A 17,871-nucleotide genomic window follows, 5' to 3' on the forward strand; every position below is an offset into this window, starting at 1 on the left:
TTTCTTTTATTTATCTCAAAAATGATTTTTTATTTGTTTTACAATATCTTCTTCTTTTTATTATTGATATTTTTTTGTTTTTATTTTTTTACATATATATAGAAAAAATACAATGAATTTTTGTATATATAAATATATGTATATTATGTACATATACAATACAATATATGAGACAAGTTTCTGATCTTAAAAACAAACTAACATCCTTATACAAATATTTAATTAACAAAAAAAAAGAAATATGGAAAAGGATATAAACTATAATCTTCAAGGTAAAAAACATGATATTCGTTATAAGATTATACAATACAAATATACATGAAAGAAGGAAAACTTAAACTTGGTTTTTGTTTGTTTGTTTTAATTAATGCTTAAATTTTATAAAAGACTTATGAAATTTTATGGATGTCATCAAAGGTATGAATTATGGATAGTGAAGTTCTTAATAACTATTTTTGTTTGTTTTTCTTATGGTTTATAAACTTTTGAGTGTGGTATATTATTAGAGAAACATTTACTGATTTATACTTAAGTTCAACTCAAACTTGATTTTTCCACTTCGGTATTTTGTTTTTACTTCATCTAGGTTAACTTTGACATAAGGGTTTAGGTTGAACTTAAATGACTTAATTTCGTCTCTCAGTAAATGAGTCAAGAGGTTGTTTTTCTTTTTCTTATTTTAAATTAAATTTAAAAATAACATAATCTGTTTTTTTTTCTCTTTTGAAACAATATCAGTTGTGGATAATTTATATATAAATAAGACTTAAAATAATCAATGATTAAAAATAAGACTTCTGTGTGTTTAAATTCCAGCAGTATGGTAATTTGTTAAAAATTTGTTGTTTCTGAAAGAAATAAACGAAAAAAAAATGTATGTTAGTTTTTTTAATTAAAAATGAAATATTTAAATAAAATTACCAACCATAAACTTTATGTGAGATTGTTTGTTTTTAGTCCTGTAGGGTTGAGTTTTTATCACCGCCCGGTGACATCACATACGACTTCACAGATTGAAATAAACGTCCAAACAGTTTTGTATGGTTTTCTGGTGCTGAGGTTGGTCCTACTCCTACTCCCGCTCCTCCCCCGCCACCGCGTACCACCGCCACCGGTAGCGTATCATTGGCTAAGTTCAAAGATGATGCAGTAGTTCCTAAGGGTTTATCGAAAATAAGGTCTGGTTCATTTGGTATGGCCATCACTTCGGTTTCGATCACCTGAATTGGTAGGGACTTGTCATGTCCAATATCAATACTGCCTCCTGACATCCTTAGACTAGACATGATGTCATCTGGAAATTGAAGGAACATGTGGGATTGGCCTTTTTTTGAATTAGGCAAACAATGAGGAGTAAATGGAGTTTAAGATTAATTTCATTAGTTTAAAATAGAAGATTCAGTTGTTGTTTGTTTGTGTTTTTTTTATTTGTTTGTTTGACTTTTAAAAAAAAATCTATATATTTTAAGTTTCTTATAAAATTTAGTTAATTTGTGTTATTGTTTTTTTTGTTTGTGTCACTTTTTGTATTTTTGTGTGAGAGAGAAACATTTTTGAAAAGGACGTCGGACATTTTGGAAGGATTTGAAAATTAGAGTGAAGTGAAAGCGATAAAATATAATAAAATGAGAACAATAAAAGCAAACTTATAACAAGTATTTGAGTCATTTTTTTTGTAATAATTTTGGTTTAAAGATTTTATAAGCTTTCATATTTTTAACCTAACTTTTTGACTTAGTTCTGATTTAAAAATATAACTGACTTATGTGGGAGAAAAGCATTCACCGAGCGTTGGGAAGAATTTGTTTTGAAAAGTAGTAAAAAAGTAAAATCCCTTGAGCAATTAGTTACAAGATGGTCCTAAATTTGACATTGATAGAATATATTTACAAACGTTTCTATGATCTACCGAATTATCTATAAATTTGGAATTAAATTTTTCTTAAACATTGAAAATGCCCCAAAAACAACTAATTGTTAAGAAACATCTTAGCATATGATAATGTTTGACCTCGAGAGAGCTTGAACTGAGCTGATGTTGATGAAATTCATCAACTCTGACGAAAACTTTACGAGATTTAACTACTTTAGAGAGTTCATAAGATATTTAAAAAAATATATAAAAAAAAAACTTTTTCAATAAGAGGCTTAATTTCGATATTCATAAGAAACAAATATATTTTTTAAATAAATTGATAGTGACTATTTCAGTGTAAAGTTGAAGTTAACTAATTGCATCTTTAAGGTCGTAATTGACGGTGGATCATTGCCATTGACCCTTTTTTGTACGTAGCTTCAAAGAAAATGCTAAAGGTATTAATTCAAATGATCTCGGTGGGCAATTGTCGAGAAATATCAAGATGAGGAATCCTTTCTTCTAAAATTCGTCACATGTGTCGACTGTCATTTTGGAAGTGAATTTAAATATTTTCAATGTGTTGTTGAAAAAGTTTTTCGTTGCATTTTTAGTAATCAGGTAGTTTTTACTTGTCATATGCCGAAATACGACAGCTTCCGAAATAGCAGGTTGTTCAATATGTCTATAAGAGAATGCGCTTTATCTTTCCCGTTTCTAAGAACCGAAATGAAAATTTTGATATCAAGCCGTTACAATATGAGAGTTTAATGTATTGCATAGTTCCTTTCTATACATCATATTTTTTTGTATAGTAGACATTATAACTCAATTCTACGGCAAGCCCTAAAAGCTATGCCTATAAAATAATACACATGAACGCTTTTTTTTCGGTTTTTAGACGATAACACTGGCCCAGCTTTTCTCCTGGCAATCAAGTTGCAGTTTTAAGATGAATTTTAATGGCCTTCATTTAAACATTACTCCAAATAATCCTATCACTTCAAGTTTCTGTGAATACAATTTTTTTATATTCGAATAAAAACGTTAAAGGCTTTTTAAGGCTAATACAACTCTTAAAGTGCTTATTTTTACAGAGAAATGCGAAAAGGGTTGAAAATCAAGGCTGTTACATCAAGTTTTTGAAGTATATGATAATAATAATAATGTTGAAAACGGGTATTTTAAAATGCTGAACAATTAATTAAAACCGATATTCGAGTTTTAAATCAGCACTAAATAAATAATAAAGTAGGATTGTCATGCTAGAAGCCTTGGATTCAATATCTGCCTATGTCACCTTAAGTTTTGTTCACGGTTGCCGCCACTTGCAAGTTGAAAAATCCTCTAGAAAAATTTTTGTCATGAGAAAAATTAGATGTTTGGCTGAAAACTGTAGGTCTCCTTCATTACTGAGAACATTACTCGCACTCAGGAATGGTTGATATTTGTAAGACTCTAGGCCCTAATTATCAAATAAAAAAGGCGTTCAAATAATAAAACTGTCTCTCGAAGAATAAAGTTTTGTGCTCTGCAAAATTATCATACGAGCGGAAAAAATCTTATTCCGCTTTTTCAAAAATGAGATATGTATGGGAAAGTTAACTTTGAAAGGACCCTCATCTGTTGATTGAGCTAAAATTTAGCAAAACTTGTTATTTAATATAATTTTTAGTTCTTCAAAACTACTCTAGACTCGTTTATCTCAATGACACTAAAAAGGTGGGAATCTTTGTTGTGTTCCTAAAAAAGTCAACTATTTCAATCTTTATTTTCAAAACTCTTCTTTTTCAAGCAAAAATGATTTTTAAATTGTTTTAGTCTGCCTTAAGGTTTTAAAACTATATTAAATAGGTAAAGATGTTTACAAACTTAAAATTTAGCCCTTTAAACCAATAGCCAATATTATTTAAGCAACTTCCAACAGTATCTTTTCGTTTTACTCAAAAATTCTCAAAAGTGGAAGAGAAAAGTTTTGAAATTATACCCCACATACGATTATTTTGTTATGAACTATGTTATGTTAAACATTAGCCTTAAAAACGCCGTTTTTGATTTTTAACATTTTCATAAACGTACATATATTTTAGAAACCTCATGTGATAGAAAAATTATAAATCATTTAAAAAGGCTAAAAGCTTAAAAACTTGCCATACCTAAAAAAATTTCTTCTTTAAAACAGCCTATTTTATATTTGGATTGTTCTTTATTTTTCGAACAGTGTGTGTCTATATTTTCTTAATAAATTCAGAGTTAATTAAATGTTAAACTTAATACAAAATCTTATATTTAATTACATTTTCTTAAAATAATATTATATTAAATAATTCTTAAGTAAAAAACCTATCGCAAAAAAGGAACAACATTTTACTTACTTTACTAGACAATAGAAAAACAATTCAATCGTCTAACTTATATTCTGAACTAAACAGCCTTTATTTGTGTTCCAACTTTTAATTAAAAAGTCCAAGAACCTAAAATATACATATTTTCTAAAATATTATTCAGGAAGGGATTCGTCTTTTATTTATAAAAATACATACATGACATATGAAAATTCCATAAATCAGCGCTTTCGACTTTTGGGAGGGTAATATTTTGTCTGGAACAATCTTAAGAAGGACTATGGTTAGAAGTATTTAATACAAATCTTTTGTTAACTCAAAAAAGGCTTTAAAATTGCTTAAAGTTCTATTTTTGAAATGTGGTTTCTATTGGAAGCAATAGAGGAATTGTTCTCAGCACACAAGAGTTTCCTAATCTGTTCCAAAACTTTTGAAGAAACAAAATGGTTCCTGCCCTAAAATGCCGATTAAATTCTCTTTTAGAAGTCGCAAATAATAGAAAAAATACTCTCATACAACTTTGTTTATAATTAAACTTTATTACTTTTGACAATTTTGTGTTTTTTTATATTTATTTTTACAACATAATAATTAACAAATTAAAAAGTTTTATTTTAATTTTTTGTTTCATTCTTTGTTTGATAAGATGATTTTGAAATTTTCTTGATTGAAGGATTTTTATGGGTTAATTATTTTGTTTTTCATATTTATTTTCCACGCAATCGCATTTGAAAGTTTACCAACTCAAGTTTTATTCTGAAAAATAAAAATAATTTCACAGCTCAATTCGTATTCAATGTTTTGTTTTTGATTTAATTTTTTTCTTTTCTTGTTTTTATTTCAAAAAATTTTGTATTAGCAAAACTAATTTCCTTTTTTTTAGTACACAAATTATATGTATATTTTTTAATTAAGGACCATTTTAGAAAATTATTACTTTACTTATAATTAATTAATATAATCAGAGTGTAACAAAAAAAAAACATGCAATCAAAAATTATATATGAGGAAAATTATTTTTTGTTTAAATTACTTAAGAGCTAATTTTGAGATTATGTCCAAATTGATTTTTCTTTTTTGTTTGCTGTTGATTGCGAAAATCCCTTTTTATGTATTTGGAAAAGAGTGAGTGCAAAACAAGCGGATGAATATGAAACAATGAACGGGGGATGACGACACTTGGAGAGAAGCCGAAGGGTTAATTTAAGAATCTCATCTAGAAGCTTAGTTCACACAGAAAAGACTTCTTACTACATTTGTTAGGAATTCTTCTCCTTCAATCTGAAAGAAATCTTTAAAAATCCACACACAATGTTTTTGTTTTGTTTGTTCAAAATTAATTTTATAAAATTGTGCTAAAAACAAAGTAAATTTATTAAAGAAAAATATATATAAATATAACGACACACACTGTGATTTAATGTAGTTTCGAATAAGCGTGCAAGTTTTTGGCAAACAAAAAAGCTTGAAATCATAATTGAAAAATGGTCTGTTTTGAAGTTTCTACAGATTTTGAAATTAAGAGAGGGACAAAGAAATAATAAAAACTAAAAGTGTCTCAAATAATGTGTTTTATTTTTGTTGTACTTTTAAAAAAATGAGAGTATTTTCTTTTAAACTTATTGTATAAGAAGTTTACAAAATAGAAGTTCCTAGTTGTACTAAGGATACTACATTCACAATATCATCGCATTCCCAAATCTAAATGAGATGATTTGAACCCAATTTACATGCAATATAAGTTTGAAATTACGATAGCACTCCGTGAACACAACCATTTAAATATATTTTCAAAGCTTATAGAAGCTTTTGCATTAAATTAAATAGGAAAGAAACCCGATGAAAAATAAAGAAAAAAAATTAACAACTTCTTAATTTTAAAAAAGGCTGTTAAAAAAGAAGCATCTTTGTAAAAAAAAAACTTGAATTGGGAATACTGTTTTCTTTAAAAGCTGCCGATTTGACAGTTCAACAGCATTATGTAGCTTGTCACTTTGAATATTTCGCTATTTGGGCAGCTATCACTTTTGAAGCTGTAATCTTTTGACATTTAACAAGTGGAAATACCGAAATTACTAAAAATGAAATGGCAACGACAAAATTGCAATTTTTTAAGATTGTGCCACGATGACACTCTTCGTGATAGTTCCCGAGCAAATATTTGTGTATTTTCATATTGTTATGAACGTAAATAGACCAACATTTCAAGTGCGAAAAAGCCTAGCTTTTTAGGAAAGGTGGAGAGTTTAGCAATGTCCGTAACTAAAACCAAGTTGCTACCTAAACCAGACGTAGGTCCGATTAATCAGTTACCGACTTTTAACTATTGTAACCGATGTGAAAACGCTTCTTAATGAGGCGATAAAAGAGATCATCTGGCTTCTTCCAACTAGAATAAGAATTCATGGAATACAATATGGGCATCTAAGGGATAGGTAAAAAAGAGATCTACTTCCTAAATTAGCCAAGCTAAGACCTCGAGGACACACTCCTGCTTTGAGCAGGAACTTCCAACCCAGATAAATCGGTGGCCATTACAAGGTGGTAACGTTTTTATCATAATGAATTGTTAAAAGGATCAATCCTAGAACTTCCTCATCAATACAATTCCATATTTTTGGTCAACCGGTAGAGATAGTAGAAGATTTTCAAATGTCTCTATGGCTAACGGACTGCAAATGAGCCGGCTTAGAAAGGTTGCCCAAAATATGAATAAACAACTCTTTTTTAACTTGAAGACCAAGCAAAGGCTTTTAAAGTTTAAATGTTGTCTTCTGGGTTTTCTTTTTTCATTTGTTTATAAAGTACAGGCACTCAAGGGGGTATTAATACGCTTAACACGTTTACGGTTAAACACAGTGCGAGTATTCGGAAAATAGGGAAGGATAAAAGAGGAGATACCGGTGCACATTGGTCTTAAATTTTTTAATATTGAAATGGGAGGGGGAAAACAGACTTGACTTCTCGATGAGAGGTTTAAAAAAAATCTCTATACTTAACAGTACGTCCAAAATTGAGCTCGAGGGTAAACTGATGAGCATTCCTGGAAGTGCCAGTATTACGGCAAAATTGTTTGAGGGGGGATGCAAATGGCTAATTTGACAGAAAATTGTTTGTAAAAGTATCTGTAAAACAACGAAAGGCATGAAACATTGCGCCGGTGTTCGAAAGATGTAAATGTTTCGGTTATAGTTTTATCGCCTATAATTTTCAAAACCCTTTTTTGTATCTTATCTAAAGGGCTCAAACTTGTTTTAGGGGCTCCTGCCTAAATATGCGAGTTAGATGAATGAAGACTTTGTAAATTACCGCCAGATTAGAAGGAGTGAAAAATCCTAAGCACTTGGCAGCATTTTTGGCAATATCAAATATGTGATCATTCCATAAAAGGTGATCTGTGATACACAGACCAAGTACTGACATTTAATTAGTTTCCTGGATGCAAGTGCCACTCATAGATAGCGACATCGAGGGTATGTTACGCTTTAACGACAGGAGACAGCATTGAGTTTTCGAAGCATTAAGTTCTACACGGTTTTTGATTCCCCATTGGACAATGCTGTCAAGATCATGAATTTAATTAGCTTATCATACCCTCCCGTTGAAGTTCCACATCCGAAGGAAAAGGATGTGAATCTTGAAACGAATATGAAAAGCTGAGAGTACTGTCGTCGGCGAAACAGTTTAATGGATTAGAAGTGGTAGAAAAAAGACCATTTATGAATATAAGAAAGAGAGTCGGAGACAAAACGGAGCCCTGGGGGACACCAGCCTTTTTTTATGAATTTCAGGCTTGAAACCATCCAATACAACTTGTATTGAACGGTTAGAAAGGTAATTTCTAATCCAACGAAGAAGAGATTCATCAATACCAAAAGCACGCATTTTCAATAAGAGAACTTGGTGCCAAACTCTATCAAATGCTTTTGAAATATGAAGTCCAATAATCTTACTTTCTCCAAAACGATGTAAAGATTTGTTCCTCTGTTCGGTGAGATAAACCATGAGTTCACCAGTGGACCTATTGCAACGAAAGCCATACTGCCGGTCATTAAGAAGCTTCCGTTCTTCAAGATATTTCTTAAGCTGATAATGAATTAGCGTTTCCATGACCTTGGAAAGAAGTGACGTGAGTGCTATTGGACGATAGTTAGAGGGAGAGGAGGATTCGCCTTTTTTAGGGACAGGCTGGACAAATGCTATTTTCCATTCCCTCGGAAAGAGACCTGTAGAGTAGGAAGGATGGAAAAGCTTACGCAGTGGTTTTGCCAGCGTTGAATAACATCTCTTCAGAACAATAGGGGGAATACTATCCGGGACAGCGGATTTGTGTATGTCAAGGTCTTTCAGTACTCCTGCAACTGCACGAGTGCGAAAGAAGATTCTTCCCATAGAATCGATTATGCCCTCAAGAACAGGAGGACTCATGACACTCTCCGGTAGCGTCGAATTAACAGCAAACTGTGCTGCAAGCAAATTGGCTTTATCGATCGAGCTCAGAGTGTCATTGTGGACGTGGTGTTTCGTACGTTTTTTTACAAATAACCAGAAGTTTTTACTACCATTGGGACATTGTAGTATTTTTTGCCTTAATTTCTGATCATTCAAAAATTTGTTTCGTGACAGTTCAACGCACTAACCATCATGCCACGGGTACTACTGAAATTCACAGATATTGTAACAAAAAAGGTGCAAAAGTGCATTAAAACATCTCTAGTATTTTTTGGCCCAACCGTAACTACAATCCTGAGTTCATGCGCTAACGGGCCAGAAAAACATACGCAATACGAAATCAATAAAGTTGGAAAGAACCGAGATATATTCGGAGAAAACGTACACTATGTAACGTGTAAGTAGAAGTCTCGTAAGGGGAACTAAATGGACATAATAGATCCAAGGACCTTTAGAGTTATAAGTAAACTTTTACCTTTGGGGAAAAGTGAAGACTAAGGTCTATGCCAATGTTTCTCTCTTAATTAAAGATACAATTCTTGAAGTTATCAAAGTACAGCCGCAAATTGGTAGTGGAAAGTTTAACGAAATGGATATTAAAGAGCAACCTAAGCATTAGTGCCATTTAACTGATATCTTTTTCATTATTATTTTCATAGATATACTTCTTTTAACAATGAAATAAACATGAACTAATTTCTTTTACAAAAGCCTCTCATTGGAAAATACTATTTTAATGTTTGAATATCTAGGACTTACTTCTGTTGAAATGAAAAAGAATATACTTAATATTTTAAAATCTCCTACCTTTATGAAGATACCCTTAATAAAATGTTCAAATAGCTAAGGTACTCAACAAATTTTAATATGCAATCCAATTTGATTTATGATCATTAATTGAACTTCATAAAGTAATTTTATAGACAGAATTGATTTTTTTAAATTCATCTCCAGACATTTGCTATGATATGTGTTTAAAAATGTGATTTTAACAAAATAATAACCTTATTAAGCTTCATGTAGGATCTGTATAACAGCAGCCAACAACAAAAAAAAACAAGAGGATACGAATTTTATTATATCAGACCACATTCGTTGTGGTTTTGAGAATGCATCATTCTGATTTGAGATTTTTCGCACGTTTGTTGGTTCTTTCTCTCTTATTTTTTTAGCAATCCTATTTTCCGACAAAAAAAATAAAAATAATAACCAAAGCACGTGTTCATTCTCAACGTTTTATATACAAAAATAAACAAATTATCCTGGAATCATCTGCCTCCTTTATAATGATAAATTCTCCCCCAACCACTAAACAAGGGCAACAAAAAAAAATGTCCATAAAGATAAGAATGAACAAGTAATCAGCGAGACACATCGATTGCAATATCATGACGTTGTATCTCTCTCATCAATTACATGTCAACTGTATCGCATATGATTCAGGGACAATATTGTTTTGATTTTCAGGACATTATTCTCTTCTTGATTGGACCTTTTCATTCTCAAATAATGAAACCATAAAAAAAAAAACTAGACAGAAACAAAATGAGGAAGCTTTATCGAACTAATCAAGCAAAAATTAACATACCGCATCATGGAATACATTTTTGCGATTCAAGGATAATTTTCTATTTTTTCAGCTGCCATAGGAAATAAGGGTAGAGTTCGAAGGTTCAGGAAAGATCATAATCTCTCATCAAACAAACTACTACTGATTTCTGTATACACGCATATTTATTGTACATTTTGTAAATTAAGGAAACTATTGTTTTTTTTTCTAGATTTCTTATCATTTTTCAACCATTAATATTTCAATATTCAATGAAACTTATTAAGGTTGATCTCATTAGAGGTTGTTCGACTTCAAAAGCTATAGTGAAACACATTTTCGATGTAATCGAGTTTTCCATTCAGTTAATCTTATGATGATTTATATCTGCCTAACGACATTTTTGCATTGAGTTAATATCCACATTTTAGCAATAGTTTTGTATAATATGGATGTAGGTACTTTTTGATAAAGAAATTGGATGCAAACAAAATTGAAAAACTGTTTATCTTGTTTCATCAACTTTTTAACCAGCAATTCTCTAGGAAATTTCATCAGTTCATCAAAAAATGTTCATGCATATGATGAACCCAGGTTTCTGATGACTTTTCATCATAATGACAATTTGATGAATGATTTTTTTCGCATTTATGAAATTCGTCATAGTAGTAAAATCAATCATCATATTTATGACTCATATTTAGTTCATCATATTGACAGCTGTTTTTTATCATTTACGAAATTGACATCACCATACTTCCAAATCATTTAATCGTTTTGACGAATGCATTTTTTAAAAATTAGTTCAATATATCGATGAATACATTCACCATACTTATGAGAAACTTCTTCACGTTAAGATCATCATATTGACGAAAGTATTGCTCATATTTGTGAATGATGTCATAATATTTAGTTCATCATATTAAACTTCCTGATTTAACCATCATATTGATAAATGAATGCGATCATCAATATGATGTATCTAGTCATTATATTGAAGAAAATATTTCATCATATCGATGAATTTAATAATTATAACGATGAATGCGAATTGAAAATTCTTCATCATATTCATAAACGCTGTAAACAGCTTTTATGAAACAAATTGATGAGTGATTTACGAGATTTATCAGTAAAAACATTCATAACATTGACGAACTAAATAAAACGGCATTTGTATTTGAGCTTGCTAATTCCACTGAATTCCGTCGGTTCTGTCATCAACTAAACACTTAGCAGGAACACGGATTTCCATTAACAAGGATCTCACTGCAAGTGAACGGTCAGAACAATTTCATTTGCGGCAAGTTAAACGATACCTTTCCAGAGCTGACAGCGGTCTTCGTATTGAAATAAAACGTTGGACTCTCACTGTTAACGGGGACAAGACGACAAATGAAGATGACAAAACCTTTATTTAAGATCTTCTGTTGGAAACGCAGTCGACATGCTGTTGTTGTAGATCCACCGAAGAATCATGTTTCTAATATACAAAACCTCAAAAATTAGCAACCCAAAGTCTGTCAGGTTTTATCTTATAATGTAGCTGGTCTTGCAAATAAATCAATTTTATGTAACTTTTTTAAATATCTATCTGAATTTCAAATCTTTTTTTTTTATATGAAACTTTTATAATATCTGAACACATCCGATACTATGAAAAATTCTTCAAAGGTTATAAACTACACTGGGTTCCAGCAATAAAAACTCAAAACTTTGGCAGAGCAAGCGGAGGGTGTTTATTTAGGTATAATAAAAGCATAGAGTCTGCACACCATCTACAATTTATAAACTTTAATGAAACTACCACTCTACGAGGTATATTTCAAGGTGAAACTGTCAATTTAGTTCCATGCTACCTAAACTGCAACCATTGGAGCAGAGATTTTAGCATTTTGAAAAATTCGTTTGAAGAATCTCAGCTGAGTAATTTCATATTGATGGGGGATCTTAATGTCAGAGTAGGATTAAGGGGTTCAGTAGATATTGGGGCAGTACTATAGCAGTCAGTCACTAATTCTAGAAGTTCAAAAGATTCTACAACTGACAGAAACTGCAATGCATTTTTTGAGTTTCTGGAAGATATTGGTGCGTTTATTCTTAATGGGAGAAGCTTTGGTGATACAATTGGAGAATTCACATTCGTATCGAGCAGAGGATCATCAGTCATTGACTATTGTTGTTCATCTTACAATTCGGTAGGAATAATTAAAGAAAACATCCAGATTACATAAAGAAGCTAAACGAAGCTATACCTCAGTACGTTGTGCGTGAAGATCACATTGAATCAAGATGTGAGACAATAGAAAAGTGTGTGTACGAAGCCAATGGACGATCTAACAATCAGGTTATAAAATTCGAAAGGAAGAAACCTTGGCATGATTTTCAGTGTCACATTGCTAGAAAAGAATCCTTGAAAGCACTGACAAAAAATGTAAGTCCAAACAGTATTAATATTTACAAAACATCTCTCAAACAACTTACATCTGTGAATTCGGCAAAAGAATGGTGGAGAATCGCAAAAGAAATACGTGGAAATTTAACGAACATTGGAATACAAATCACAGCTAACGAGTTCATGGAACATTTCAATGGCACACTGAATCCAGTTTCGTCAAGTATTACGTTACCTATTACAGTTTTCGAAACCATTCATATTCCAATGCTTGATAGTCAAATAGAACTATCTGAAGTGCCCTCAGCAATAGGAACAACAAAAGTAAACAAAGCACCCGGTATAGATGGTATTCCGAATGAGTTCTACAAAAACGCAAGCATTTTATTTGTTGAAGAGATACACACTCTACTAAGAGATATCTTTGAAACAGGAAATATACCTTCTCCTTAGCTTCGGCAGATATTGCAAAATTTGGAACCTTGCTGTCAACTTAGAAAAGTCTGAAATAGTAATTTTTAGGAATGGAGGTAGAAGAGCAACAGCTGAAAAATAGTACTTCAACAACGGTGAGATAAAGATAACTAATCAATACAAATATCTTGGCGTTTGCTTCTCTTACAACATGTACTGGTCATATCACTTTACCAAACGACTAACATCATCGAAAAACTCAATCAACTCGACATGGTCGAAATTTGTAAAGAACAAGTTTGTTACTCACTCTGCTAAATATAAAGTGCACGATGCAGCAACAAAGTCAATAATGCACTACTGTGCGCAAGTATGGGAGAACAAGGAAAACATTCAAGCTAGAAGCAGTCATCGAGAAAAATATTTATTGGGCCCAGGAATGGTCAGGCCGTTTCCAAGAGATGGAGATTGATTTCAGTCCCAAAACTTCAGTTTCAGAATGGAATCAAGTCCACAAATTGCTGCTGACAAAGCTAGTACAAAATCATTGGGGCGATAATCTTCAAAGCAAGGTGCGGTCTTTTGAACTCAAATGCTAAAGCTTTCCCCAACGACTCTGTTGGATGTAATCAGGATGCGATAGAAAATACTTACCACTTCATTGGTGTGTGCCCCATATTAAGAGGATACCGACGAAAATATCTTCAAAATGTAACTTTAGATCGGCCAACATTCTTAAACATTTTAAATGTATCTTGCTACCCAAAACTCTACAATTTTTTAAAAGACTCGCTTTGATAATAATAATAATAACTCGTAGTTTGATAATAAACGAATTTTGTTAAACTTGCTTAGCTTTGCTTTAATTTAGTTAACTAATTTTGTTTGAACCTGACAGACGACTTAAAAACAAGTTATTGGAATTAATAAATCTACTATGAAAATAGTGTCAATTTTGAAGTCACAGCTCGGAAAACTAAATCACTATTGGGTCGTCGTGAAAAACCTGGCTATAGTGGAAGTGATAGACAAATTTTAATTATTTTGACAAGTTATTAATAAATTAGGTGGCGAAACAGTCCGTAGAGAATCAGGGCCTAGTAAATTCTCAACCATTCCTGAGTGCGAGTAATTGCAGGGATGGAGGGGACCTACAGTTTATAAGCCGAATCCGAAGGACTAATTTGGGTGGCACAGGCAGGGATCGAACCCAAGACCTCTAGCATGACATTTTTTGACAAGTTTGTGATGTGAAAAATCGAAACTGTTTTCTGAAGAAAAAAAGAGGTTAGCCAATTTCGGGATTAGAATTAGGTACTCTTCAAACGATATGGCAACCTATTTTTATCTCGTATGCTACATTAATGTGCAAAGGCGACCAAGAATGTTTATTTATAAGCATCTTCATGTTGGCGGAATTTTAGCATACTGATGTGGTTGACATATATTTTTAACAGGACTGCACAACGTGCAACAAAAGCAACCAAACACAACTATACCGAAAGAGTTGATTTAACTTGCGCCATCAAGATCTTGTTACTTAACAATATTTGACTTGAGGTAACATGAAAAAATAAAAATCACCACTACCATTGATGGTTAATTGATAACCGTCCTTAAACCTCTCCATTTGCAGTTTTTCTTTCAAAGATCAAATTTAACTTTAAATACTTCATTCTGAACAGGCAATTTTGCTACAATGATAGTAATTTTCAAAGATAGCTAGAATCTGTCAAAAAAATCAATGATAGCTATAACCTGTCCCCAAAGATGGAATTCGTCAAATTGTTGAGGATTAAACTCTGATAACCATTAAAATTATGTAACCATCCATTGATTTTTCTTTAAATACTTGTTTTTTTTTTAGATATCAATAAGTAACTTCTTGCTAAGCCAATTACTATTTATATAGGAGTACTTCCTCCGGAAAATTACTGAGAAAATCTTAATGCTTAGTGTTTAGAAATCCAAATATTGGTAAGCAATACTTAAGAAATAACCTATTTCAAGATGTACTTAAGTACTTGAACAAGTACTTTTATTTTGTTTGTTTCTGAACTTGAAACAACAAATATTTTATTTATATCAAAAATAGAAAGTATTAGTCTAATAGTAGAAATTACTACTTAAGTACTGAAGTCTAAGCTCTTGGAGTATTGATCAGGAACTTGTTTCTTCTAATTGGCATTTTTGAATTCTAATACTGGAAATATCGAAATTTATATTGACATTCGAGGAACTCTCGTTTTTAACTTAAGTCCAAAAAATTGTTATATTTTCAATAAACCCAACAGCCAAAACTATTTGGGTATGCCTTCTAAAAGAGAAGTTTATTTGTAAGAAAGTAATAAATATGGTGCAGATCAACAAGCCTTCATTTTCTAACATATATTAAGAAGAGATATTTGAAGTTAAAAGTTAGGAACTTGGAAAACATATTTATCGAATTTCACTTTGAATAAAACTACTAAAAATATATAATTCAATTTTTAAAATATAGCTTTTCTCTCGAATTACTAAACTTAAGAATTATTTCATTACTACCATTTACTCAAATACTCATAATAAAATAAATTATTTACAAAAAAAGGCCAAATAAATTTGAAGGAAACACAAAAACCAAAAATTAATCATAAGAATATTAAAAAAAAAAACACAAACAACACAAAATTGTACATAACTCCATTCTAACGATATCTTTCCAAACAATCCAACTCTGCCATAATATTTTAAATTATGGGTGTCGAAATACAGATAAGTATTTTTTATAGTTAAGAGAGTTTATATAAAGTTTTTTTAGGAACTTACCATCGACATCATCGTCAAAGATGTCGTCCAGCGAATGACGGGCCTGAACATTATCCATCATAACATCGGTCCCTGTGATGCCAACATCTTCAGCATAGATTTCTGAATTTACATCTTTTGTGAAGCGTTCCACTTCGGCTACCACACTGGCAAAGGTATCTTCGGTGACATCGACATCGGCTGGGGCAACTAGTGCTGCTTGTGATACAACTGACGCTTCAACGGCGATTTCTTGTGAATTAGGCACAAGATCGGACGCAGCTGCTGATTGGAGTGTTTTTTCGGTTTCGGGATGCGTCAGAACCGAATTTGTAAAATCATCATCATCGTCGTCGTCCATGGCACTGTGTGGCGAACTATACGCTAGATGAGCGGCTGTTGTGCTAAGTAAGACTGAACTTTCGTCAGCTGCCATTTGACAGACGTCATTGAGGACGGCTTGGGCTTCGTTGCGTCCTTCTTCTGTGGAATCGTTGAGCAGTACTGAGGCAACTAGCTTTGTGGGATCGACAAAGGGCTCTTCCTCATCGTCCGGACACGCGTCCTTTGAGATTTCGTCAATGTGATTCCCTTCTTCTACTTCTTCTTCTTCCTGTTTAAGTTCATGCTCATGTTCTTGTGGATCTTCTATTTGGTCAGCTGATGATGGTTCTTCATCTTGTGTTTCTAATTGTGCTTCTGCCTCTGTCTCTAGTTGTGCCGTGCTGTCTTCAGCTAAATTCTCCTCCATTTCTTCATCATTTTCGGCTGTTTGTGAAGGTGAAGGGGAATGATTTGGTTCATCTAGAACTTCCGTCCCAACAGAATCATTACATTCAGTATTTGTTGCACTTTTGAAGGAATCTTCATTTTCATTCATTTCATTTTGTATTGGTGTTGTTTCTGCTTCTTCTTCAGCAACTTCTGCTTCATTTTCTACATCTTTGTTTGAGTTCGACGCATTTTGCTCCTCTATTGGTGTGTCCTCATTCGAAGCATTTGAACTTGTCAATTGTTCGTCTTTTTCTTCTTTATTCACTGTCTTTTCGTCTGAAATTTGCGCCGCCGGTTTGTTTGCGGATAATTTACTCGGTGACGATGTATCGCTATCATTGATTTTTGATAAATCTTTTGAGGAGTTCTGGTGCTCAATATCATCTTTAATGATATTGCTTTCGGGCAAAGTTGAAGATTTTTCCGCGGATTCGGCTTCTTCTGTTCGATCTAAGGGAATACAAATTAAAAAAGGAATAGATTAGTGAAGAAGCAAATTAAAAAGTGAGGTTTTGTAAAACATGTATGAATCGTCAACACTAAGTAAAAGATGTTTTTTTTTAATACATAATATTTTATATAATAATATTAAAAAGACTGCTGGAATATTAGAGCAAGTTTTTGAGACCTACTCGTACATTTTATTTTATATTTTGTTTACCTACAAAATTTGGTTTGATTTCGACAATATTGGACAAACATCCTGTAAATTAGACCCAGTCTGAAAAATCAATCAAATAAAAACGGAACAAATACAATTATCTACGTCTATGAACTTTTATTAGTTCTTTTTTTTTGTTAAACGTCGAAACAACACAATAGCATTAAAAAATATCATCCCTTACAATATTTTACACCACCCATATTCTCCCATCCAGCCCTTTTTTTCAAATGCATTTTTGTACATGTATATTTTGTATGAATATATGTCACGCGATTTTAATATCTTATCTCTTGTGTCATCTCGTTTTGGCTACTTTGCAAAAAACACACTGTTGCTATGAGTTGCTTGCTTGGTGCATTCATCAAGGATTTAAGGATATTCAAAATAGGATATGAATACAAATTTTCAAAAAAAAATTAAACCTCAACGAAGCATGAAAATAATCATACACAAATCTAGCCAGCGAGAGAGAGAGTAACGAAACGAATGAATTTCAAAGACACAATAATTACGCCAGCAACAAAATTGAAACAAGCCACGAGAAACTCGAGACACCCAAGGCGCCAACCCACTAACAGCTACCAAGCTACCAAGCTACCAACCTTACTAACAACATATTGTGAACAGATTTTT

General features: G+C 32.0%; 1 protein-coding gene across 6 annotated transcripts in view; it reads right to left on the minus strand.

Annotated features, from left to right (window-relative positions):
* Window positions 1-925: 925 nt before the first annotated feature.
* Window positions 926-17,871, minus strand: part of LOC129944087 (serine-rich adhesin for platelets-like) — a 274,202-nt gene continuing 257,256 nt past the window's right edge. Inside the window, exons 2-4 of one of the 6 annotated variants that reach the window (XM_056053265.1) lie at window positions 15,822-17,024; window positions 1,221-1,294; window positions 926-1,156 (exon numbers count right to left, since the gene is read on the minus strand). In XM_056053265.1, coding sequence (XP_055909240.1) covers window positions 1,136-1,156; window positions 1,221-1,294; window positions 15,822-17,024 — 1,298 coding nt within the window. In that variant the 3' untranslated portion in view covers window positions 926-1,135. Of the gene's footprint in view, window positions 1,325-4,740; window positions 4,957-4,997; window positions 5,493-15,821; window positions 17,025-17,871 lie in introns of those variants that run through there. The other 5 variants (XM_056053264.1, XM_056053263.1, XM_056053262.1 and 2 more) reach the window with 5 other exon arrangements.

Source organism: Eupeodes corollae, chromosome 2, assembly GCF_945859685.1.
Source record: "Eupeodes corollae chromosome 2, idEupCoro1.1, whole genome shotgun sequence".
Lineage (NCBI taxonomy): Eukaryota > Metazoa > Arthropoda > Insecta > Diptera > Syrphidae > Eupeodes > Eupeodes corollae.